The sequence below is a fragment of the Monomorium pharaonis genome, chromosome 3, assembly GCF_013373865.1.
Source record: "Monomorium pharaonis isolate MP-MQ-018 chromosome 3, ASM1337386v2, whole genome shotgun sequence".
Classification (NCBI taxonomy): domain Eukaryota; kingdom Metazoa; phylum Arthropoda; class Insecta; order Hymenoptera; family Formicidae; genus Monomorium; species Monomorium pharaonis.
Window position 1 is genome coordinate 22466219 of NC_050469.1, and position 27116 is coordinate 22493334.

Consider the following 27116-nt stretch of genomic DNA (forward strand, 5'->3'; position numbering starts at 1 on the left):
CTGCCGCGGCCGCAAGCCGCGTCGCGGCTCCGCGCGGTATTAAAAGAGCTAAGCGTGTCAACGATAATTAATATTGCACGTGGCAACGAAACAGAAGTGATAAGCTCACGCTTTTGTCACGCGAAGGTCGTATAAACCGTCGCGGCTGTCGATTCGCCACTGTAAGCTCGCTTTTTAATCAGGGAAGTGGGTTAACGCGATAATTCCGCGAGGATAAGGCGGACTCTCTCGACTAGGAGGAAGTAACGTACGGTCACAGATACGAGCTTATCGTATTTCATACAAATGACCTAAAACGCGATTCGTAAATATCGCGTTATATTATAACGTTGTTGTCTGAAGCAATGCGCGGCTGCTGATGCTTACTCGATTCAGCTTAACGTGCGCGTCTACCGCGTTCCTAGAGGCGATTCTCTTACTAAATAAGCGATACGAGATCAATGTGTCATATTCGTAAATAGACTCGAATGCGTTGCACGCGATCTTTATTCGATTACTCCATTTCCCTGCGAGAATATACCTAGAGGGAATGAATGTCATGACTGTTTTTACCACACGCTGAAGCGAAGGAGAGACGTACACGTCACTCTGCCTCTCCGGATGTTTGCTGTTATATGCAGTTAAAAATTTGAGAATTAAAAAAATTGCAAGCTTCTTAAGTTTATTCTTACTTTTCCTCATCAATGATAAGAAATTTTAGCCGCAAATTTTGACTGTGAAATCACGCTGCAAAGAATAAAACAACGAATAATTTGACTTATAAAAATTTTAATCCAAATGAACTTTTATTAGCGTATGTAAAAGAAATTTAATTCGTAATACTCCTTCTACTCGTCAGATCTGTAAATAAGTACTGCAAAACGTAATTTTACATAAACATCAAGAGCAAACAAAGAATTAAATATTTTTTAACTGGTAAGAAAATTGTGCTCAAATTTTAGATGCTTAAACATAATGGAACAATCTGCGAAATCTTTACAAGTTGATATTGTTTAATAATATTTTAAGACACATACATCCTCAATCGAACAAACTCGAGTAACGCGAGATTAATTAAAAATCCTCCGCGATTATCGCCGCAGGCATTCGACACCCGGAGGAGCTCTCGTTCTGCAAGCCGCTCGAGCTGAATCATCTGAAATACAATCTGAAGGATCTGCCAGCCAAGAAGAAAATCGAGAATCAGAAGAACGGGCATTGGAACGTACCGGCCGATACGAATACCTTCATCCCGGTCAGTCAGAGTCCCAGGGGATCTACAGGAAGCTTAGATCAATCAAGTCCGTTCATGTGCGCGCCGGTTACGCCCAACAACAGAAATCACAGCACGCCGATCAGCTCTCCTGTTTCAGTAGGTTTACTGAGTGAGACGTTTCTTAATCCTTTCGCTCCCATGCTCATCATATTTAAAATTTAAATAAAATATTATACTATCTATACCTTTGTATGAATGTTTATGAATATATACATATTGATTCATCTTAGCCTAGTATAATAATGTAAAAATTTCAGACTTGTATAAATACCATGTATTACATATCTTGATACATAAAATTTTTTCTGTAAAATACATGTACTAACATTTTCCATTTATTGTCGCTATGATAAATATATAAAAGTTATTATAAATACAATGAAAGCAAAATTGCAACTTTTTTGCTATATTTTAAATGAATACATTGACTAATAATAGATTTTTTTTTTTATATAAATAGCTTACTTGCCCTGTAATGCACAAAATTAAATACTTTTTTATAGCTGAATAATTTGGAAGGAAAAGGAGTAAAACGATAACTTTTATGAGGCATAATTGCAATGGACTGGACAAGAAAATCTGGTCATAAATAACGTAGAATATATCTATAATTGTCGGCTATGTCATTATTTCTACAGTATTGCGTCAACGCGCATTTCGCGAATTTACGGTTGGAAATTTCCAGCATACCGGTACATGGAAGAGAAACAACAATTCCTCTGGCTTCGGCAGCACCGGCTCCTTCAACGCCAACAACAGCACCATGAGCCTGGAGGCGCTGAATGGCGGGCTGACAGAGTCCCTGGCGCAGAGCCCGACGTCGATCTCGCCGGAGGTGCGGGTGAAGCTGATCAGGCCAAAGAGCCTGATCGAGAGGGCGAGGATGAACGTCTCCTGGCTGGACTCCTCCCTGTCGATCATGGAGCAGGGTATTCGCGAATTCGACACCCTCAGGCTGAAGTTCAAATTCTACTCGTTCTACGACCTGAATCCGAAGACCGACGCGGTGCGCATCAACATGATTTACGAGCAGGCCAAGTGGCAGCTGCTCGCGGAGGAGATCGACTGCACCGAGGAGGAGATGCTGATGTTCGCGGCGCTTCAGGTACTCAAACATCGCATCGCATTTTCGACAGAGATTAACACGTTGACCGCCATATCGATCATTCGTAACCGGTACAATCAAGACTTTTTTAACGCTTGTAAAGCGCTGTCTAAAATATTAAATGGCTGAATAATAATGTAAATGAAAAAATGCGCTGTTCAACAAAGTACCAATGAGTTTTATTAATCATATTATACAAAGTATTTTGTCTTTGTATGCTTATAATTAAAATTTCTACTATGGTGTATACACGAGGAAAGATACAATTCATTAGGCAGGTAACGTTAAATGCCTGCCGAATTATTTTAATAGAATTATGATTTTAGATCCGAAGTTCATGATTTTAGTTCAGATCTTTTTGTAGAAATTGGCACATCTGAATTTTTCGACCATCCCATCCACCGTGAGATGGAGATTCGCTTATAAATACATGACAGATGCAAATGTATCCGCGCAGGCGGATAAAGTCATTAGAATACATTAGTGTTTCGGCTTTCGATGTTTCCTTTATCCTTTGTGATCTTCTCGCCCATTCGTTCTCGATATATTTATGCCGCTCCGTCGCGAGGGAGGAACCCCACGCGACGCATAATACATGCAAATAACCGCGTCCTTGAACCGATTGCCTCACCAGCCGGTGCTCCACCATAGCCGCAATGCCGTCACGCGATAAAACGATCGAGGAAAGACGCGTTCATCTCGCCTCGACCCATAAAATATGTTTTGTACTTCTTGCACACCTACTGCTCTCTCCGCCGAACAGAGAGGGGAAGAAAAGAAAAAAAAAAGAAATCGATGTTAAGCCTACGCCTCTTCATTGCAGGTACAAGTGAATCTTCAGGCGAGCGTGCCGCAGCCTATGTATGACAGCAACGGAGCGTCTTCGCCCGTCGAGGACGACATCGACGCCGCCCTGACGGATCTGCAGGTGACCCTGGAGGGCAGCAACATCAGCAACGGGCCCAGCGACATCACGCAGGTGCCCGAGCTCTGCGACGAGCTGCGTTTCTTCAAGCCGAAGCGCTTCACGTTGAAGGCCTTCAAACGTTATTGGTTCACGTGCCGTGACCTCCAGCTCAGGCTCTACAAGAACAGGGAGGAGGTGGCCGGCTCGGAGTCGCCGGTCTACGTGATCAATTTGCGCGGCTGCGAGGTCACGCCGGACGTACATCTGTCGCAGGGTCGCTACGGGATCAGATTGGAGGTGCCCAGTGCCGAAGGCATGACCGAGATGTGGATAAGATGCGACAATGTGAGTGAATTAATTCGTATTAACGTGGCGTATCATCGCCAAGTAGCCAAACGTTATTGAATTAATCATTTTTAGACGTACATAAAGCTTGCCACATGTTCGCGATTGGTTACGTGCCAACATTTATACGAACGAATGAAGTTCTCACGTGTGGTACTCAAGCTCTATAAAGCAAAACTCAAATGTTAAAATTGATTCGATTACTCGCTTGAATTAGATTTTCCCCTTCATCGTTCTGTGTTATTCCAGGAACAACAATATGCAAAGTGGATGGCCGCGTGCAGATTAGCAGCCAAGGGCCGTACTCTTGCCGACGCGTCTTACGAGAGCGAAGTCAATAGTATCATGGCCTTCCTGCAACTGCAAAGGCCCGCGCCCGCACCCGCCATCAATCCGACTGCCTTGGACATCGTACCGGAGGATTATGTCGCGCCCAGATTTGCGAAGAAATTCAAAGGAAAGGTAAGAAACTGCTTTCGTTTGCATTCAAATTGAAGGCCTCACGATAAACGATTGAACTGACTATAACTGTATCAATAATTCTTTTTTTTTACATAGTTGGTTCAAAGGATCTTGGAAGCACACGCGAACGTTAAAGATTTGCCTCTCATCGAGGCAAAGCTTAATTATATCAAGGCCTGGCAGTCCTTACCGGAATACGGTATCTCACTTTTCATCGTGCGATTTACCGGTAAGAGTAAGGACGAACTGCTGGGTATCGCCAATAACAGGCTAATGCGGATGGATCTTCACAGTGGCGATCACTTAAAGACTTGGAGGTATAATACCATGAAGGTACGTTCTTCATTTGTGTATTTTCTATATCATATGTCAAGAAATGCATTTTATGCAAGATACATCTCGGAATATAGGAATAAAAAATACATAATTTTGTCTTTTTTACAGGCGTGGAATGTTAATTGGGAAGTCAAGCATATGATGGTACAATTCGAGGAAGAGAATATCATTTTTGAATGTCAATCAGCAGACTGTAAGGTCGTCCATGAATTCATTGGAGGCTACATCTTTCTATCAATGCGCTCGAAGGAGGCGAATCAAACGTTGAACGAAGAGATGTTCCATAAATTGACCGGAGGATGGGTGTAATCTAGAACTCCAATGCGAGTGCATAGAATCGAAACGAGTTCTAACATATTCTGAGAAGCGATGAAGCGGTAATGAGATGCGCCCCGCGCATTATCATGCGTCGCGCTTGTTTGCGTGCCTATTTAAGGACCGACTGTTTTTGCATGCTGGTTGACACTTGTAAAAATACTTAAATCTGGTCGTATTTATCATGTTTTAACACTATATGCTGTAAATAGAATATTGTGTCCCTTTTACGCGTGAGCGTAAAAGTTTTAGGGAGTTACAGTTATTTTTATCTGACAGGAGGCTACTTCACATGTTGATGTGTCTACCTTTTTAAGGTAACTAATAATGTTAACCATAATTGCGGCCTCTTTCACGAAAAAAAAACAATTCATTTTCTATATTTACAATGATTTTATACATAGACGTCTGCAAACTATATATTTTACATATGGAGATTATACTTTTATACTAAACTTTTCTACTTAAAAAAAGAATCTTGTCATTGAATAAATAATGCCGAATTTAGGACCAAAAACGTCAAATCTGCACAAACAAAAAATCTGTGAAACATATCGTTGTGTGTTAGGTAACACTCTACAATACAAAGAAAATTATTTCGGTTAATTCAATTCTTTAACCCTTACAGGGGCACTGGGCCCATACATATATGACCAGTACTTACATGGTTTACATACCGTAGTTTTATTATTGTTGCTTTTACAATTTAGCCATAATAATCGTTTTAATTTTTCTAACTTTGAAATATTATATAATTTTTACAAATGTTTTTTTTCGCAGGCTTAATTTTTTGTAAATAAATAAACAATTATATATTTTTGTGAAAAAAACGAGAAATGTGGAAATTTTTAAAGTCTGACATCGAATTTATAAACAATAACCTCAAAAATCTATAAATAATAAGATTGTCGTAAACAATTTTCAGTTTAAAAAATTGTTTTTTATTGACGGCAACTATCTTGGGTCTGCTATATTGAATTTTTCAAATCTTCATATTCGTAATCAGCAACCAGAAATACATGTTTTCAGAAAAATCTATTGAGCCGTCTAATTGTGCCCCTAAAAGGATTAAGGAAGTATAGACGCGAAACCCTGTGATTTCGATGTGGTTTTATATATCGCGTCTCCCGAAATAATTAATATGAAAATTATTTTTACAGTTATAAGACTTCTTTTATATCGCGTAAAAAGCCTCGTAATCCTCCCTCTCATAATGCGTGTCAGTGTCCTCTTTAATGTCATAAGGTGCTATACTAACCGAGCTCGACTTTACAACGCAAGAGATCGAATCGTGTAAATTATTTGTTATTTTAATGTAAATTAGATGTAGAGAAAAATATATCACTTATACCGTTATATATTAAATCCACAGAAGATATCCCGTTATATGTGTAACAAAAAAAAGATTATAGTTTTGTATATTAATAGACAGTAACTGTACAATAAACTTATTAATGTATTCGACAGATTTTTTAATTTCTATTCCGTCTATCGTGTCACAAAGTCGACAACACGCAATAGTGATCGGACAATTTGTTAAGAAATTAATTATTAAATAACTTATACCTAATTTAATATTAATCGATTGAATTTCTCTCGCATTACTCCGAAAAGTGGTTTTAATTAAATTACAATAAATGTCTTTATTAAGCAACAATATATTATCAACATTCATGTAAGTTCACACTGATCGTGTAATTCAATAGCAAAGTAAAAAAGGTATTAGTAAAGACAAGTGTAAACATTTTCGAAAAAAATTATTTAAAATTTGTAGCTTACAATCTCTTGTATTTTTAAAATATAGCTTATCGATGTGTCGATTTTCTTCGCGCATCTTCTTATCCCACGGTGATAGGCAGTTGCGGATTTTTTTCTGAAGTATTTACTATCTTCGCGGATGGTTGATTCTGATTTTCTGAATTTTTTAATGCCGGTACTGCCCTCGTTGCGACAGATACGTTTTCATTTCCCGACCCGCCCAAGTTACCGCCTCGACACATCTAATTGTATAGGCGACAAACCGTGTTACGTTTTTTTTTTTTAATAATCCTTGTGTAGTATTCTTCAGATTTATTACAAATTACATGAATAACTACGCGCTTAAAAATAAATTAATTTTTATGCAGCAATCTCTGTAAAATTCTTTGTCACGTGTTTAAAAATTTTGATCATACTGCGAATGTATATATCACGAACAAAGGCTCTTGATATCTCACTGTAAGTATATTGGATTACGACAGAACATTGTAAATTTTGTCTTTGTACGTAAAGAGGAATCAGTTTTTTGCACGTTGTAATTTACATTACAATATTTTTTGAAATTTTTTTTCTAATTCGTGAATTAATAGATAATTGTAATAAATTGTCACAAGTTGAAATTTTGTAACAGATTTATATAAATTAAATTATATATTCACTTATTATCAAAGAACAAAAAAAAAACTATTTCTCCATATATTCTACCAATTTCGATTGATGGCTTGTGTAAACAAATTTTATATGATGCATGTAAAAAATTCACATAAGTCTTCGCTTCTGCCATAATCCACTGTGGAGACCAAGATCCTTGAATATAATATTATAATTATATTATTTGTCGTAACCGGAGCATGACTCGGCGGAGCAGAATGGACGAGCCTTCCGGTGAGGAATCCCGTTCTGTCCTTTCTCGTTCTCACCCACTCGTGGCCCAGCACCCTCTCGAGCGTGAGTCTGAGAGTGATGTCCGGCTCGAGAATCTGCCGGACGATGTTTTTCGCCAGCGCAGACACGGTGTCGCGGACGCGGGACCTGAACATCCAGTTGCGCGACACCTGGTCCTTGAGGAGCTTCCGCGGATTCTCATCGTCGAACGGCATCGTCGCGTTCAGCATGATGAAGAGGATGATGCCGAGCGACCACACGTCCGCCAATTTCGGATTGTATGGGGTACCGGCGACGACCTCCGGCGCGGCGTAGGCCGCCGAGCCGCAGTACGTCTGACTAAGGACTCGCCTACCCTCGTGGTCTATGCAGAACCTGGCAAAACCGAAGTCTGCCAGTTTCACGTTAAACTTCCGCGAGAGCAGTATGTTCTCGCATTTGAGGTCTCGGTGAGCAATATTCTTGCTGTGCAGGTAGTGCAAGCCTGATGCCATCTGACGAAACCACAACCGCGATTGCTGCTCCGGCACCATGCCATTGTTTTTTACGAATTCTAGGAGATCGCCATTGTCGGCGTAGCGCATGAAGATGAAGACGCGCGGACCGCGCTGCAGGATGCTATGCACCTGCACTCGATTGATTGATGTGATTAGGGTTGCTGATGCGTTTACGACAAAATTAGGCAAAATATGATCAAATTATATGTAATCAATTGTAATCCTATCATATAAAATATAATTAAGTTCAATTTTATTGGTGTTATTGTAAAATAAAGATGTAAAAATTAAAATTCAGTTCATTTGAAGAAAATTCGCTCATTTGAGAGAAAGAATTATTCACCGATGCAAAGATTCTCAATTTTAAATCAGTTTTGATAGAAAAGAGAGAAAGAGAACTGTAACGTGAAAGTTTTCACCATAAAATGTTCTTCCTTCATCAAAGAGAGAAAGAGATGAACATTTTCCTGGTTACTCTTACTTGAATGATATGCGGATTTTCTATCTTTGTTAGAATCTCAAGCTCGCGGGGAAAAAATTTGTCCAAAAAGTCGTTTGGCGCCTTTTCCTTATCGAAGATCTTACAGGCCAGGCGCATCTTCTTGGAGCTCGCTCCATCGATATACTCTGCCAGATGGACAGTCGCGTAAGAACCCTGAAAGTGAAAATTTCACGTATTCATAGTACGCAGAATTTTTATTCGTGTGGTCTGATAGTCGATTAATAAAAGTATAATCAAACACATCAAAATAATTACATTGAAGACCAAAAAAAAAATAAAAATCTGATTAAAAAATGTCTTCCTGGTAAACATAAATCATATCCGTGATATTACATCGATATTATAATTTCTCATACAGCAATATAAGTGTAATATATTATCTGTCTAGTAAAGTCTGTAAATAAATATGAATTAGAAAATAGACGAGAGATATAAATTGATCAACGATTGAAATCACCATTGCATAAATTAAGAGAAGTACTGTCGCAAAAGTAAATGAAGAAGAAATCGCGAGGTGTTAAAAACGGAAGACAAAAGGGAACAATGAACAACCTGTCCAATCTTCTTGCCTATGAGATAGCCCCGTTGCTCAAGAGCATTCACTTCCGAGCTTCGAGGGCTGAGTCGCGTGGCCATGCCAATAGTTCTTCATCGACCCCTCATCACTAACCCTTCCCCTTCCGAGGACGGACAGTCAGTAGAAACTTCGAAGTTTGTCTTCTCCCGACACGTACGTGGGAGAAACGGATTACAGGATTCACCGGGAATTTTCTCTATCAGACACCCTTCGTGTTCACGCGCGCTATTCCTCGGCTGGCGGTGGCAAGTTTCGTTGACGCGATTTCAACGGTAATACGAAGCATCACCGGGGTACCGCGACGGAATGATGTCTCGCTGCGTTTACGTTACTACCGGCCACAAGGCGGATCCGTTCGGTCATTTGAGACGGCTGCGAGCACTAGAATTTTGGACAAGCCCGGGACCAGCTTGTGCCTGGTGTGCGACGAGAGAAAGGTAAGGATCCGCGTCTCATTCGAGCGCAGCCATTATACTTGGAAGTGAGAAACAATTAACGTGCGAGATCGATTGTGGTACGCGCCACGCGGATTTCGCATTGCTTCTCATCGCGGAACTGCGAGTTAATTGTCAGACGATGTTCGATGGCTACTTCGTCGTAAACGAACATACAATATTGTTGTTAATTTTGTCTAAGTGTGTTACCTATTTTATTAATAACTTTTTTTCAAAGAATGTGGTTTAAGTCTTGAAAATGTTGATACATTATTCATGATCATAATCTCCATTATGTATATATTTTCTTATCCGTGGATAAAGAGGAAGTATAATATTAAAAGGGTTAATAATTAAATAAATAAAAGTTAAACAGACAAAATGGATAATGCTAGAGACAATGAATTGAGAATAAATGTAAGAACGGACTTACTTGTAATTATTAAATATTTGTACATTTTATATTATTGAATAAAAATACATTATAAAAATTGTAATTTTATAGATTAAAAAAAAACATTAGATTTGTTATTAATAATTTTAAATGTATATTATACATTTTATAAATTCTACATTATTCACATATAAAAAATTGATTATATAAAGACTTTACTTCTACACGTCACATGCATTAGTAGCTACGACCAAAGAGCGTATAAAACTTCGGTTTGTTTGAGCAAGAATGGTGAATACACTTTAACTTCTTAATGCGTTCTGGTGATTCTGGTTGCTCAAATGGTATACACAGACTCTTGGCGCCCATTAATGTTCCGGTCTCTTCATTCGTACTGGAACTAATCATAAACATTTAAAATAAACATTGAAATTAAATAAAGAAAAAACTATACAATATTATATATTCTTGTATATATGTATAAATTTATTTATTTATATTTGTTTTTTAAAACTAAGTTTAAGATAATTTTTTAATAAATTTAATTTATATTTAAGTTTTTAAATTAGTAATATAAAGAAAACGACTTGCGATATAGATACTATAAATGAGTGATATAATCAAATAACTAAGAGCAAGATGCAGTTGTAAAATTGTAGAGCAAATTTATTTTTATTTTTATTTCTTCCTTTCATCAGTGATTAAAACATATTTTAATCTTTTTTTTTTCTTCATAGTTGACTGAATTTGGATCAACTTTTGTTTTTGTTTTTTTCTAAAATTTTAAATCATAATTATTTAAAAATTAAACGATTAAATCATAGTTTATTCATTTCTGAATAAATTAAATTTATAAATCAATTAAAAATCTTTCTTCCAAAAATACACATAAAATATAAAAAATCTTTTTATAAAAGTTTTTATAAAAGTATACTTCAAAAATATTAGTAATATCGGATATAACAACCCTATATTTTACTATACTTTATGCTCTTTTTTTAATTTATTTTAAATCAAGGCTATAAATAAAAGATGTTATTAAACAACATACATTGAATAAAAATTTGTAATATTTTGTTAATTTTTTTTCTTCTGATTATTCGCTTTTAAGCATTTAAAAATAAAAAAATTCTATGTTTAACCTGTTCTTTTAGATAAGTCTAACAATTATGCTGCAAACTATAATACTGTAACTATAACACTATTACATTAACTATAAATTCAAAAAACAAAAACAATCTTAAAAAAAAATTGTTTTGATCAAAAATCGAAATATTTTAGTAATTTTTAAATCCATCCTTTAGCTTAAATAATAATAACATAAACGCATAAAAATGTTTTTTATATACAGAAAAAATTTTACCTTGTACTACCTTCCTTAATTTTATCTTCACAAGCCGATTCTCCACAGAAAGGTGACAGTAATAAATTCTTATTATCGAGCTCGGTACAGAAATCACTCCACGTTTCTACTTTTTTAATATGTTCATTTAGTTCCGTTCTCGCTCTATAAACAGATGAAATTGTATGTTATCAATTGTATGCGTTGTTATGAAAATCAATTAAAAAATTTTGAAGCCATGTTAACCTTAATAACATTTCTTTTTGCATGTTTTTCAACACTGAATCTAACAACTGAACTACGTCGTCTTTGTTGCCAGTTGTTCGCTGGAAGGTATCTCTTCGTACTAATGTTACTTGATTTTTTTCCAAATCTTTTGGACCAAGTTCGATTCTAATTGGTACGCCTTTTAGCTCCCAGTGGTTGAATCGCCAACCAGGTGTTCGACTCTCTCTAAAATCTCCTTTTACTCTAAATTTACCTTCTTTCTCCAATCGTTCAACCAGTGTCATACATTCAGTTAGAAGTTCATTTTTCTTCAATTCAGACATGCTTGCCGATATGCCGCAGGGAATCACAACAATTTGTACAGGTGCTACATTTGGAGGTAACACTAAACCTCGATCATCACCGTGTACCTGAATAAATATACATTTGTCATAGAATAGCTTATGCAGATAATCGTGCATTATACATGACAGTGCACTAACCATTATCATGACTCCAATGGTTCGTGTAGTTAAACCCCATGAATTTTGATAAACAAATGTCTTTTCATTCGTTTTACCTTCCACCTGAATATTAAACATCTTTGAGAAGTTTTGTCCTAGATGATGACTCGTTGCTCCCTGTATCGCGCGACCATTAGTTGAAATAAACGCCTCGACAGTAGTAGTATAATCGCCACCCGCAAACTTTTCCTTTTCAGTCTTGCGACCCTTGATAACGGGCACCGCCAATAAATCCTCGTAAACTCTAGCGTACATGTCTAAAATCTGTAGCACTTCCTGCTCAGCTTCCATCTTAGTAGCAAACACAGTATGGCCCTCCTGCCACAAAAATTCTCTAGTGCGCAGGAAAGGTTTGGGATCTTTGAATTCCCATCTCTATAAACACAAAAATAAAATAATTTAAACGGAAGTTAAGAAGTTAAAGAAAAAAAAACAATTCTTAGTAATATTTACCACGACATTATTCCATTGATTGAGCCTAAGCGGTAACTCGGTGTCTGACCTCAACCATTTGGCATAAGCCGGATACATGACAGTCTCCGAGGTAGGCCGTATAGCTATAGGCTCCGCCAAATCGTTTTCGCCATATTTCGTCACCCATGCTACTTCTGGCGCAAAGTCCTCTACGTGCGCCTTCTCCTTTTCTAATACGTTGCGAGTAACAAAGATCGGAAAGTAACATTCTTCCACACCCATTTTCTTTATATTATCCTCAATATACTCCTTTATCACCCTCCAAATCGAGAAACTCCACGGACGAAGAATGTAACATCCCGACACGTCATAATATTCTATCATTCCGCTCTTTGTGATAACTTGCGAATACCAATCGTTAAAGTCCTCCTCCTTCTTCGCCTCCAATCCTAATCTTGTTCCCGTCTTACTTGACTCTGCGTCCTTATTACTTACATTTTTCGCAGCTTTTTTTTCCGACGTCTTTCCGGGCTTAGAAGCATTTTGTTTTTCCTTTTTCGATGTCATCACCGGCGCATTCGTAGATTTCAAATCCTGACCAGTCTTTGACTTTTAAAGATTATAAACAATATTTTACATGTGTAAAAAGATAACTTTTGTCGTTTATATACACAAATTTATATTATTTATAAATAAAAATAATTGATTATATTAGACATGCACTACTCGTAATTTTACCTGTTGATTATTTGATCCTGCAAGCGTCGTAAAAGGTGTAGTCGTATGTCCATCAGGTATATGGAACAATATAATAGGTTGTTCTCGTGATGAATAGGGGCTCATGGGTGCATACGGAACATCACAAATGAAAAAACCCTTCCTCTGAAGCTGAATTATCTCTCCCTTTTTCACGTGTTTCAATTCTACTTCACCTAGCATTTGAACCTCTTTCTAAAATAAGAATTTTTGCAATTACAATTAATAATATACACAGTACAATTGTCAATTTGCTTGTAAATGAAAAATTCCTTACCCTTGTATTCTTGGCAATAAAATTTTTAAAATCGTCGTCTTTACCCAAAATCGGCACACTCATAATGTGATTGAAGTAAACAGCATAGCATTTTATTGGATTTGAATTTTTCACCTTTGGATCAGATTCAGATAATGGTTCAGCTAACCATGTCAGCTTCAAGGTATTTTTGTAATTTTTGTCCGTTAGATTTAATTGAGCCTCTACATTCATTATCTTGCCAGCGTGTTTATTTATCTTTTTTATCATTAAATTACCCCAATTAATGAAAGTTGCATTCTGTCCCTCAATTAATCCTTCAGCATCTTCTTTTTCTATCAATATATTAGGACCCACTCGCACTCGTTTGGTACCTCTAGATGGATCTTTAGGATGATTTTGCACAGTCAACCACTCATCGTTAGCGTCTACTACATTAACCTTCACCATTTCATTGTCATTCAGTGCAGTATACCTAAAATTTTAGATAATGTAACTAATTTTTATCCACAATCTGTTCTATTTTAGCGAATTTTAATTATAATTTTAATACCTGACTGCAATTGGATCGATGACTTTCTTGTTGAAAGCCCATATTTTATCCCATTCCATAAAGACCACAGATCTAGAACTACCTTGAGCAATGATAAATTGCTTCAAACCTTCGACTGTCATTCCTCGTCGTAGAATGCCTCTCACTGTTGGAAAGCGTGGGTCATCCCATCCATCGACCAGACCCTCATTCACAAACCAAGTCAACTTTCGTTTAGATAAAACTGTGTGAGTCATGTTTAATCGTGAATATTCCCAAATATATGGGCGACGCAGTCCCAAAGCCTCGATTATCCAATAAAATTGAGCATCTCTATCGTGATATTCAGTTGTGCGCAAAGTATGAGTAACGTTCTCGACAGCATCGACAATCGGACACGCAAAATCATAGGTAGGATACACTCTAATGTACAAAAATAAAAATAATTGTAATTCAGTGGTAATTTTCAGACATAACATTAATAATTAAATTCATATATTATCAATAATACATAAAACAATTAATATAATTAATTTTTACCAATATTAACAAAGTAATTTAACGTTAAAATTTTTTAAATTATAATTAAGTAAATATTTCAAGATATTAAAGATTAATAATATATAAATAATAAAGTTACTGCAACAGTCAATAAACAAATAAAACAATTTAATATAACTGTACTTTCAAGTAAAAATTACATTTTAATTACATATATAAAAATTAGATATAAAAAATATCAATTAATATTAAAGTATTATTTTGATATTTTTTTGAAGTCATGACGATTTTTCAGTGAGTGGTGCATCTCATGTTTAAAGATATCTTAAGCTAAAAAAATACAACTTAAAAATATTAAAAAGTATAGGTACTTGTATTTGTTTTCAGTGCGTGGATGAGGTTCTGGTTTGCAACGATAAATTGTTGGATCGCGCAAGCATCCGTTTACTGATTGATAATCAATCTTCGCTCTGACACAATACTGTTGACCCTTCTGAGTACCACGTTTCATTTCTTCCCATAATGCCAGATTTTCGTCTATAGCTGTAAAAGCGAACCATTATTATTACAATCGACCGAGAAAAAATTTATATATATATATATATATATATGCTTCTTCTCAAAATAATTACTTACAATTATCTCGATAGTTGGATTTCAATCTTTGATCGCGTTGCTCTTTCATAAGATTCGCCGGAGTACCATCCACGTATGCGTCTCCTTTTTTAATTAGTGTAGTACAATACTCTTGTATCTGCTCAAAATAATCTGAAGTATATGTAAAACGATCAGGCTTAATTTGCAGTAATTTTAAATCCTCCAATATAGCTTCCTCAAATTCTAGGGACTCTTTTGCTGGATTTGTGTCATCAAATCTCATAATAAACTGTCCTTGGAAAGCTTCGGCGTAATACTGATTTAAGAGAGCTGCTTTAGCATGACCAATGTGTAGATAGCCGCTTGCTTCTGGTGGAAATCTTACTACTACCTGCAAAAGACAGATAACATAAACTTCAGAAATTATAAAGATTTACAAATCAAACTGTACTCATTATACTGTATGTATGGTTTTACTTTGCCCATTTCTGCTTCAGGTAGATCAATAAATTTGCCCTCCTGTTTTCTCGTTTTGTTCTGTGATCTTTCTGCTTTTTGACTCAAAGATGGAGGTAGATCGATAAATTTGCCCTCCTGTTTTCTCGTTTTGTTCTGTGACCTTTCTGCTTTTTGACTCAAAGATGGAGAAGGACAATTCTTTACCATCATAGAAATTGCATTCTTGACAGCATCAAGAGATTCTATATGCTTGTACCATCTAGTGATATTACAATAATCTTTTTCACACAGTTTTATATATCCTTGACGATATATGGAGCAAAACATGTGAATATCAGCCAATGATAATTTCTTCCCGACTAGCCATGTTCGTGTTATTAGCACGTCATTCAAAAACTTCAAATATCCCAGATTTTCTTCTGTATTTTTCAATACTAAGGAACCAGATATCCAGTTATCAATTTCTGTTCTTTCACGAGAATTGGCATTACCTAATAACACAAAAAGTTGTATAATTCACCAAAATATATCTTAGTTGGATTTGATATAATAGTATTTAACAGGTTGGATAGTAACTAGTTACTTGTAACAAAGTTACAGTTAGATAACTTTTTTCAGTACTGTAACTGAACTCTTTGTTTCTTTCTTTTAATATGTAACTGTAACTTGTCTTTTCAATTGAGTCTGAATTCGAATCAAGATAGATTAATAATATAGACTGTATATATTCAGATGCTCTAACTTTGTATCTTAAATAGAAAGTGTTAAAAAATTGTTATGTAAATCAATTTTTACTGTAATATTAATGTAAGAGACACAGCAGTACTTTAAGATTAATATGAGTAATTAAACTTTTAGATTTTTTATATATAACCAATCATGTAAAAATACTTGTAGATTATATACCAAAAATTTCAGGAATCATCGTCCTTGCAAGGTATCGAGTAATCTCAGTATTAAATTGCCCCAATATCTTGTCATCTTTATCGTACAAGCAAACATCCTTGTCACTGTGAGTCTTGTTCCACGATACTGTTATATTATTCTGAGTGTCAGAGGATGATCTAATTATTTCAGCCACTATCAACACATCTGTATAAGATTTAACATTAAGATATTAATTAAGATAAAAACAAAAATAAAATCACATTTTTATATTTTAATCATTTAATAATTAATATGTACACTTGCACCAATTTAATTCTTAGAATTGAAAAAGGTAACAAATAAGTAATCTCGATTTAGCTTCATCAATGCAAGTAAACCTTACTAAATTCAATTAATAGACATGTAAAAGTGATCCGTGTTTGCATCATGCAATGACAAAGTTACACGATACAAACAGAGCAAATAACAAAATTACTGAACAAGTCTCATTTGTTCAGTAACTTTTGTTTTTTAAACTTAATATGTGACATGCTATTGTATAGTATTATTGTCAAAAGTATTTTTATTCATTACCTGTAACAAAACATCTGGAACAAATCACTTATGATATGTGACATGTAATGTTGATGTAATAATTTAAAAAGCATGGACAAACAAGAAAAAAACTACTAAATATAAATTACAAAAACTGACAATTAAAACGAAAGAGAATTGGAAAAAAAGAAGAAAAACTTTCGAACATTTGCGTCAAGAATTATTTGTCTTCTGTAGTATTCTATAAACCGAAAATGATAAAAGTCAAACTTGAAATTGATCGTATAGATTTTACCTAAGGCAGAAGGTGTTGGATTGATGGCAAGCTTAAATGCCATTATCTTGGCACACGTTTACTCCAATTAAATAGATTCAGCGTCAGTCAACGTGCACCGTGCACCATGCAACACAAGTCCGCAACAGAGGTTAGTAACCACTTTCAATTCCGCCGGAAATTGGAGTATTCGGAGCAGCGCGCACAACGCGTGGCCGGCATGGCCGGCGTGGCCGGCATGGCGCAAAGTTCTAAAAAAACGTGCGCATGCGCAACGCTAGAAATCAAGTTTGCAGTGTATAGAATAAAATGTATACATAAAATAATTTGTTAAAGCACACAATTAAGCACATATAATATTATACAACTATTATATATATATATATATATATATATATTATATAATATATAAACTATTGAAACAGCTATAACTTATTGTACTAGTGCAGCAGTGCAGGAATAAAAAACAATTAAAAACCTATTGTAGACCTTGCATGAGATTTGCTCATTTTGTTTACTCTCGGTTTTTGTTAATTGGTTAATTGTTATAATACTCTTACTCATCCTTACTCCATTATTCCTGATAATTGTAGACCTAATGCATTAAAAAGAGACAGCTATAATAACGTGTAGACCAGGCATTACCATCCGGACTTGAACTCGATTCGATTTATCATTCGAGAGATGCGCATCGAGATGAGATGGTCTTCACGGAGCGCTGCTGGTTCCCTGATTCCCTCTTTTCCCCCCGCGTGTGGAGAGTAGTGAATTGCTGGCGCGGCGGATAACTGGCTGCACTGGCAACCGGAGAGGGTTCTACGTCAAGGTGGGTCGGTCACCTGGAGATAACTGTAAAATGTCATCGGCGAATGTGTGTCAGGCATGGATTTGACGCCGCGTACGACGGTGACACCGCAACGCTGGCTGGCTCGCAACCGTTCAGTCAATTATGCCAACGCGTTCCTGAGGTGAAGGAGAGCAGCCGCGTCGCACATCCGTGTCGGAGCTGAGCCGACGAGGCACACAAGGAAGTGTATGTAAAAGGATTCGATCTCTCCGAAGCCGGGGAATCGTCGCGCAACTCTTTGTCGTGTCGCTTCTACGCTCTTCTCCCGCTGTCTCTCGCCTTCTCTCTCTCTCTCTCTCACACACACACACACACACATACACACGCGCACACACACACACACACACACACACACATCTACTTTTTTTTTTTGCCTAGCTAGAATTCGCACGGGACGACCAACACACCGGGCGTTTATTGCATGGCTCGATTACGAAATCCCTTTTGCGTCGGATAAGCCGCGTTATCGAGGACGCTTTTGGCCCGTCGTAAGGAGATTATTACGTCCATGCCCGGCGGCTCGTCGAAACGGACACTTCGCGCATGTTATTCATTGGCTGTTATAACCGGAAATTCGGACCGGAGCGATGAATGATTCACTGACATGGGAAAAAAGTCAGCGTGGAAATCCGTGAATAAAAGACACCTCCGCGAATGATTCTTTGACATTATGGCAAGGGGAAGTGAAAGAAGAAGAGAGAGGGAGAGGGAGATTAATATATAATGATTGATTTAATTATTTGTACGCTTTAACTATGATATGTACTGCGAATGCATTTGTTTACTTTTCTAATCCTCTTTCACATTTTTAATATGTTCCTTATTGATTATTCCAGTTATTTATTTTTACGCGTCTGCCTTATTTTTTTCTAATCTACCTTTCTTTCCAAGAATATAAATGTTTTCTTTATTTATTGTTTTTTTTATTAATTCTAAATATATTATTTATATATAAATTATAAAAAATATGTTCTATATTAGAAAAATTAATAAATCAATAATTTTTGCTGTTTGATAAAATTTGATAAAATGAGAACTCAAAAAACTTAGATATGTCATTTATTAGGTGCTATAATTTTGAATTACATATCTATGTGAGTTTTGTGTGTATGCATTACAGGAAAACAATACTCAAAGCACCATGGAGGGGGCAGAAGTTACATTTTTATTCCAGTTTGGTCTGATACGTGACACAGTCACGGTCGATAGCAGCACACTTACTCTTAAGGTCCTGAAAGATCTTGCCTGTGATTTTATAAACACCAAGTGTCTGGAGCATGGATTAAATCATCTGTTTGAGAGATTAATTTTGTTCAAGCACGATTACAACTCCACGAACATTTTGCAGCTGGTTACAAATGCTACAGAGATAGTGGATGAGACCCTAGTAGAAATCGTGTTGACTGGTAAGGAAAAGCTCCTGTAGCAAATTTCGATTACTTGTACACATATGATATACGTATAATTATTTAAAAATTATTTCAGCACAAGTGCCAAGTGAATACATTCCCATTCGACCTCATGCCTTAGCAGTACATTCCTACAAAGTCCCAACATTCTGCGATTTTTGCGGTGAAATGTTATTTGGGCTTGTTCGACAAGGTCTCAAGTGTGAAGGTAAATTTATGTTAAATACTTTAAAAACCCTCACCATTGTAAAGCTTGATTTAACTTACTATCTTTTTTTAATATTTAGAAAAAAGTAGAAGATAAATTAAATTGAGTTTGAAGTTACTCTATATATTGGTGCAAACAAACTTAAGCTAATATGTTTTCTTAGTTATGATTTTCACAATGTGTTGATACTAAAATATTGTCCATAACTTTTTAGGTTGTGGTATGAACTATCATAAAAGATGCGTTATCAAAGTGCCGAATAACTGTTCGCAAGATACAACTCAAAGACGGCGCAGCTCGGCCGTGCTGAATGTACCGAGATCGCCGAGTCAGGGTTCCACCAGCAGCCTGACAAGCAATACTGATGATAATCACAGTTCAAATAGCACACTTAACACAAGCCAAAATAATAGTTTGGTATGGAAATAATATTGTTTGACTTTAATTTAATGTATGCACACTTTTGAAAAACAATAAACACGACTGATATTTTGCTTAGTTCTTTTTATTTTGCGAGATTCTTCTATGTATTTGAGTAAAATATGTACTATCTTGTAGGCAATACCAAGTATAATGGCACCAAAACAGTCCTCTTCGCCGATATTGGGAGGACGGCCTGTTTGGGTGGAGCGCGAGCTCGCAACGCGAATAAAAATTCCACACACATTCGTAGTACACACATACACGCGCCCAACTGTATGTGGACACTGTAAAAAGTTGCTAAAGGGTATATTTAAGCAAGGCCTTCAGTGTAAAGATTGTCAATACAATACGCACAAAAAATGTATGGATAAAATACCAAAAGACTGTACCGGAGAAAATCCACGAGATAATATAGGTAGAACACTTTTTGTACATAAATTTAAACTTATAAGTTTTTTTTAATATACAAATATAAATTAAAACTGCCTTTTTTAGGCGAATACACAGATAGCGGCGTTGGCAGTGAATTAGAAACCAAATGTGATATTAGAAATGAAGAAGCTGATGCTGACAGTGATACAGAATCATCGCCACTAGTTCAAGATGCATCATTTACAAACAATGAGACTAAAGCGCCCAGTGATTACCCAGTAAATTGTTTTTTTACAAAAATATTAAGATTATTTATTAAAAAGATGGATTTAATATTGAAATTGTTTGCTTACAGAATCATGCACGATGTAATGATGAAGTTATTTTTGATGAAAATCAGAAATCACGACCGTCAAGGTAAGCCTCTGCTATAATAATATTGTTTTCAAATGTAAAGATTGGAGCACAGATTTTTGTACAATGTATAAGAAAATTAATCAATTAAAATCTTATATTTCTCTTATTACGACAGAGAAATAAAGATCTCTGATTTGTTAATTATCTCATATGTTATACAAAAGTCTGTACTCCCATTCTTATTTTTATTTATGAAACGCTTACATCTGTTTTATTTTTCTAATAATGCTATTTTTTCCCCTTTCATCAAAAAAAGCTGTAATTCTACACCAAGTAACAACATTCCATTAATGCGGATAGTACAAAGTGTGAAGCATACCAAGAAACGTGGATCTAAAGTATTAAAAGAAGGTTGGATGGTACATTTTACAAATCGCGATCCAGTCGTGAGTATTTTCGTAGAAATTGCAAATTATTTTCTTATATTTAAATTATTGTATCAGTTACTGTATTTAAATATATAATCTTAAATAAAATCTATCAATCTTTTCAGAGAAAAAAACATTATTGGCGACTTGATACAAAGTCTATAACGTTATTCCAAAGTGAGAATGGTTCTAAATATTATAAAGAAATACCATTGGCCGAAATTTCAGCAATTGAAACAGCTAAAACACCTCGTTCATGTACGTGCTTGTTTGCGAACAAATTTAGAAATTATTTTAGTTTTAGATGTACATTTTCCTTTTTTATTTTATTTTATTTTTTTTTTTAATTATGTGTCAAACTCAACAAGCTTCCCTCAGTTAAAATTTCTTACACACTTCGCATACTTTATATTGTAGATATAATGCATTGCTTTGAGCTAAAAACTGCCCATGCCGATTACTATGTTGGGGAGGATCCATCATACGGAGATAATTGCGGCCAAGTCTCTCCTCCCGAAAGTGGTATCGGAGCTCACATAGCTAGATCGTGGGAAACTACTATTAGACAAGCACTTATGCCTGTAACTGTGTCGACTAGTATGTATATTTGGTTCTTGCTATCGTGACACACTCTATGCAAAATGATAACACGAGATTTTTTCCACACCTCTTATTAGTTTATATTTTACATTTTTCTCCTTATTTATAATTATAATAGTATCTTGTATTGAGATATATTATTTTATTTCCTTTAGAGGAGAAATGATACGAAAGACATTATATGTTTATGTTATAGATCAAGAGGAATCTAACGAGCCTACCGAACCCGAGGAGAATATTACCGATATGTCACAATTGTATCAGATCTTCCCAGATGAGGTTTTAGGATCTGGACAATTCGGCATAGTTTATGGAGGTGTTCATCGTAAGAGTGGCCGCGCGGTCGCCATAAAAGTCATCGATAAGCTACGTTTTCCCACTAAGCAAGAAGCCCAACTGAAAAACGAGGTAGCCATACTGCAAAATCTGTCGCACAGTGGAGTAGTAAATCTGGAGCGTATGTTCGAGACGCCAGAGCGAATATTCGTGGTGATGGAGAAACTGAAGGGCGACATGTTGGAGATGATCCTCAGCTCCGAGAAAGGACGGCTTAGCGAACGGATAACCAAGTTCCTTGTGACGCAAATTCTGGTCGCATTGAAACACCTCCACAGTAAGAACATCGTGCACTGCGATCTAAAGCCGGAGAACGTGTTACTAAGCAGCGACACGGACTTTACCCAGGTGAAGTTATGCGATTTTGGATTTGCGCGAATAATTGGCGAGAAGAGCTTCCGAAGAAGCGTCGTCGGCACGCCGGCATACCTCGCACCGGAGGTGTTGCGGAATAAAGGCTATAATCGTTCTTTGGACATGTGGAGCGTTGGCGTAATTATATACGTGTCGTTAAGTGGCACTTTTCCTTTCAACGAGGAGGAAGACATTAATGAACAGATTCAGAACGCTGCCTTTATGTATCCACCAACTCCGTGGAAAGAAATTTCAAGTGATGGTAATTAACACTTCTATTCTTCCATGTAGATTGCTTTTGATAAGCATATATATCGTTTTTTTTCTAAACAGTAAATGAATTTAATATTTTTATTTATGCAATATAATATTTTCTGTCCTTTCTCTATCTTTTTCAGCTATTGACTTGATCAATAATCTTCTACAAGTTAAGCAGAGGAAGAGATACACTGTAGATAGAAGCTTGCAACACGCGTGGTTACAAGTAAGCGTTATTTTCATTTTTTATTCAATTCTCTTTCTTTAATCGTTAATAATTATTATTTAAAAAAATTTTTGTCAAGGATTATCAAACATGGTGCGATTTGAGGAAATTGGAGCAGAAAGTCGGCTATCGCTACTTGACTCACGAAAGCGACGACGCACGTTGGCTGGCGTACAGTAATCAGGAAACATGACAGAACTGTACGCCTGTACTGAACATCGAGGCATTACCGACTTCCTTGTCACTGCACAAAGGCTGGGCTCGATACGCTCGAGCTACTCTACGGCGATTTATTCGTGCCTGACTCATTAAAAGTACGTAAAAACTAGTACAACTTTGTCTTTCGGGCAATATCCCGAATATGTCGCTCTCCGTTCTTCTAGAAATCAGAATCAATATCGGGATCTGAATTTGATATTTCGGGATACTGCTACTTTCTCCAAAATACTTAATAACATTATTATACTTAATAACATAACATTCAAAAAGCTTCCATAACGTTAACATTCCTACAAAGTGGTCCTAGCACAAAACATGATATATATAGTAGTGATAAATAAAAATGATAAGCGAAAAACGCTTTGCAGACAAATATTTAGGCCAAAATGTCGCATTTGGTAGGTAACCAAACTCCATTTTAAATACCTAACTTCAGATTTTATTTGCAGAGATTGTGTTGTCTCTATATAAGCTATTTAATCTACATTATAACAATGTAGACATTTTTATTGCTTTAATTCTATAAGCTTGTATATTTAGAATAACGTTACTACATGTTACTTTATAAAGCATTTTAGATGTTTTATTATTACTTTTATTATGCTCTTCTTGGGGTAACTTTATATTTTATTGATATAATTTGCTTTTTAATGCATAATGATAGTTTATGATAAATTTATTTCTATACTAATATATAACTTTAAAAAATTTTAATTTAAAATATATAAGGAAATCTCAGTTGAAAGCTTTATTTGCTTTCACAGTAAATTAATGGTGAATATAGTCCATTTCCCATGCATAGAATACTGCTTCATATAAATTATTTGTGTATTAAGATTACTTTACGTACTTAAATTACTTTGATTTTGCATGTAAATTGACATATTTTCCTATTTATTGTAAATAAAATATATTACTAAATCATTGAATACAATTATAAATTATTTAAATATTTATAAAAAACTATGACCTATACTTCTAAATTTTAATTCCAATTTTTTCATTCTATGTATGGGTATAGATATATATCACTGATGTTGGACTATATGTGCAAAACATATACATTATAAGTTGATATTGATCAAATAATTTATGTTGCGTTCATTTAAATATTTTTTTATATCTTTTTACATCTTTGATGTTTATATATTATGTTATAATTTTGATCTGTTTTAAATATTTAAAGAAAGATAATGAGAAGGAAGAAATTTTTCCAAAACTTTTTGAAGATCTGTTTTAAATATAAATTTTAAAAATTGTAGCATTACTTTTAAGAGATAGCTGTTTTATGTAAAGAAAATATAATCATAATATATATCTATTAATTTAAAGTATAGTATATGTATATGTTAACATATGTTAATTCATTAAAGCATTTAAAGTATAGTAAGCATAAAATGGTGATATGTGGTATCTTAAATTTTATTAGTAATTGGTGAATCTCTGTTAATTTGACTATTGATCTAAGCTTTATAGCTTTAAAGAATATTCAATTGTTCTTTATGATTATTACATGATATTAGATAATTAGACCGTCTTTGAAATGGATATTTAAATGCGGTGACTATATATTCTCTTTCTAAATTTTGCTTACCGATGATATGGAACGAAGATTGTGTCAGTAGTCAATATGAGATAAATGAGGTTGACTTAGATTAGCAAGCTATAAATTAGTATTATATGCGAGAGAACTTATTAAAATTATTAAGATGGTGCAAAAAAGATTTGTTACGTTTATTAGATAAACTCAAAAACGAATAGTCTTGCAGCTATTTTTGTCAAATCAAGTAATTACCATCGATTTCAATGCACTGTTTGCCATTTAGAGCGAACATTTTTAAATACCTTTTTAAAGAATTTAAATAACTATTTAAAACAGAATTTAATAAAGAACCAACGAATCTTTTGCACTAACCTAATAATTGATTTATTCAAATAAATCTATTCGAAATATTGCGTAGTTAAATAGTTAAGACAAAGATAAGCGCAATTTTCCCGAAAGGAAATATTTCTATATTGAATAACTTCTATAAAGAGAATATATTCGATTTTGAATAATTGGATCCGCATCGTAAATTGACATTGGATCATAAATTGACATAATACCCTTAAAAATACGGCCTATATCTTTAAAAATGTATAATCTTTGTAAGTAGAAATAATATAAAACTACTTGTACGTTTTATTTTGTATCGCGTAACTCTGCGATTTTTACGTTCTTTAAGAACAGTAAATATATATCCAATGAGGACACCACAATGCAAAAATGACGATAAACATTAACCAATATACACTTGTAACATAAGAGATATACATGCGCGCATCGCACAACAGGCGTTAATATTTGTTATATTTTATAAGAACTTTTAAAAGTTTATCGTAATCTTACTCGTAGGATATCATAAATCAATGTCTTGTGCGCATATTTTACACACATAACACACACACACACACACACACACACACACCTTTCTACACTTAAGGGAGATCCGCTGCTAAATCAAAATGAATAAATTTTCATGAAACTAGAGAAGTTCAAATTAGTGATATAAATTGACTGTCAAAATTCCAGAAAGCTGAACTAGCTAGTTATTTAGATATTAAATCTTTTATTAACATGGGCTGTTATGGGAATCGATGAATTTTCAGAATTTTTCAGTTTTTATTGTATTAAACATAGAAGTAATGAACAGATGTTAGTGAAACTTTACAATAATACATCTTAGCTGTCCAGAAAATAACTATTAAATTTTTGAAACGATGCACTTGCTCGTTTGAGTGAAATAATTGATAAGGTAAAAAAAGTTTACAATAATCGAAGTAATACAGCACGTAAATGTGGTAAATGTGTGCTAGTAATATAATATGAATTTCAAATTGTTGTATTTAGTTATCTAAGGGGTGGTATAATAGTGAAAAATGTTTATTCTCAATTTTTTAAAAAATTATTTCAGTAATGAAGGTAGTACTTTATAGCCGATTTTTTTCTTATATTCACCATTATTAACTTAAATTTAGACCATATGCAGCAAAAAAAGAAAGCAACAAAATAGTCATTTGAATATTTTTCTTTACTTGAACCTTTGTGCCACTTGTTGTACCGGGCCTGAGCAGAGGAACTCCCTTAAGAATACTATTTACACTATAAAAATGTAATCTCGTAAGTCGTGCGTGTGCGATCAATTTCGTGCTCACGGAGAAAAAAACGCAGCATTTACAATACTCCATGCATTTAATGCCAATGCATTTAAATGTTCTTCCCGCATAAGAGGAAGGAAGATACTCCAATATAGGAACAAACGCTAACGTTGTCGTAATCTCTTATACTTACCAGCGTGCGCTAATCTTGTATGCTTTTACGCGTTCGCGGTCGGAAGACAGGATATACATATATAAGCAATGTTCATATGATACTTACAGAGTTTTATTGACTCTTATGTAATTGCACAGAAAAATTTGACTTGCATTTTATTCGTACTTTAAGCGGCATTAGTACTTTCTGAAAGAAAAGCGCAATTAGATAATGCATATGTTATGCTCGAAAAATCCAAGATAAGAAGACATCACATCAAGGTCGCGTTATCACCGCAAACTACAAATATCTTGAACAATACGGATTGCCGGCTTATGTACTTAGTGCCAGGTGAAACTCACAATTTGTATGTTAATTCTTTTTGTAGTAGAAGTAGTAAGGAGTTTTTTGTAGTAACGAGGGATTATAATCATAACAAGCGGCAGCACGACTCATGTACGCGCGTTTCTCTTCGCAGTGCGTAAATCGAGCGAGAGAAGATGGCTTTTCAGTGCCACGCGAGTGAGTTTTGATATTAAATTAATTTGTATGATATTGCTCTAAGCCTTTTATCTTGAAAATGGTACCAATAAACTAAAAATTTGCCTTATCTTATCCAAAAATCAATATGTTATGTTCTTATTCCTTTGCGATCGAATGCGTTTCTAAAGTCTCTCTTGTAAAAAATCACTTCCGTCGGTATAAAAAAACAAATAAGTCATGACGAACTG

At 35.0% G+C, this 27116-nt stretch overlaps 3 protein-coding genes and 1 pseudogene across 6 annotated transcripts in view; 2 read left to right on the forward strand and 2 right to left on the reverse strand.

Moving 5' to 3' along the window:
* The window catches only part of LOC105834740 (unc-112-related protein), a 60332-nt gene extending 54148 nt beyond the window's left edge, over positions 1-6184 (forward strand). Inside the window, exons 3-8 of the mRNA XM_036284759.1 lie at positions 1083-1351; positions 1941-2360; positions 3184-3612; positions 3862-4074; positions 4171-4407; positions 4519-6184. Coding sequence (XP_036140652.1) covers positions 1083-1351; positions 1941-2360; positions 3184-3612; positions 3862-4074; positions 4171-4407; positions 4519-4719 — 1769 coding nt within the window. The 3' untranslated portion in view covers positions 4720-6184. The remainder of the gene's footprint in view (positions 1-1082; positions 1352-1940; positions 2361-3183; positions 3613-3861; positions 4075-4170; positions 4408-4518) is intronic.
* LOC105834737 lies at positions 5259-9616 on the reverse strand (annotated as a pseudogene).
* Positions 9617-9783: 167 nt separating this feature from the next.
* On the reverse strand, positions 9784-17828 carry LOC105834741 (bifunctional glutamate/proline--tRNA ligase). The gene is made up of 14 exons (XM_012677429.3): positions 17702-17828; positions 17078-17307; positions 16267-16452; positions 15379-15851; positions 14941-15292; positions 14676-14847; positions 13825-14226; positions 13293-13746; positions 12998-13210; positions 12299-12868; positions 11825-12220; positions 11361-11752; positions 11136-11279; positions 9784-10172 (listed from the first exon to the last, which is right to left on the reverse strand). Exons 2-14 carry the CDS (start codon positions 17118-17120, stop codon positions 10010-10012), a joined length of 3960 nt encoding a protein of 1319 aa, XP_012532883.1. The 5' UTR covers positions 17121-17307; positions 17702-17828; the 3' UTR covers positions 9784-10009.
* LOC105834742 (serine/threonine-protein kinase D3) lies at positions 17750-27002 on the forward strand. Of its 4 annotated transcripts, none has more exons than XM_028189728.2 (13): positions 17750-17882; positions 19024-19309; positions 19389-19520; positions 19735-19937; positions 20079-20358; positions 20439-20593; positions 20671-20732; positions 20989-21118; positions 21226-21358; positions 21518-21697; positions 21897-22652; positions 22789-22874; positions 22954-27002. In XM_028189728.2, exons 2-13 carry the CDS (start codon positions 19045-19047, stop codon positions 23065-23067), a joined length of 2496 nt encoding a protein of 831 aa, XP_028045529.1. In that variant the 5' UTR covers positions 17750-17882; positions 19024-19044; the 3' UTR covers positions 23068-27002. The 4 variants fall into 4 exon arrangements, with proteins under 4 accessions (XP_028045529.1, XP_012532884.1, XP_012532885.1 ...); XM_012677430.3 differs by lacking the exon at positions 17750-17882 and adding an exon at positions 17949-18089; XM_012677431.3 differs by lacking the exon at positions 17750-17882 and adding an exon at positions 17949-18089 and having other exon boundaries at positions 20451-20593.
* Positions 27003-27116: the final 114 nt, after the last annotated feature.

What these genes read in the sequence shown, in the direction of transcription:
- LOC105834741 (XM_012677429.3), bottom strand. Translation starts at nt 17,120, where the DNA reads ATGGCATTTAAGCTTGCCATCAATCCAACACCTTCTGCCTTAG. An exon ending in CAGGATCAAATAATCAACAG is followed by an intron (nt 12,869 to 12,997) that starts GTAAAATTACGA and finishes AATCTTTAAAAG; the next exon opens with TCAAAGACTGGTCAGGATTT. An exon ending in ATCAATGGAATAATGTCGTG is followed by an intron (nt 12,221 to 12,298) that starts GTAAATATTACT and finishes TTGTGTTTATAG; the next exon opens with AGATGGGAATTCAAAGATCC.
- LOC105834742 (XM_028189728.2), top strand. Translation starts at nt 19,045, where the DNA reads ATGGAGGGGGCAGAAGTTACATTTTTATTCCAGTTTGGTCTGATACGT. An exon ending in AGTAGAAATCGTGTTGACTG is followed by an intron (nt 19,310 to 19,388) that starts GTAAGGAAAAGC and finishes AAATTATTTCAG; the next exon opens with CACAAGTGCCAAGTGAATAC. An exon ending in AGCTAAAACACCTCGTTCAT is followed by an intron (nt 21,359 to 21,517) that starts GTACGTGCTTGT and finishes TTTATATTGTAG; the next exon opens with ATATAATGCATTGCTTTGAG.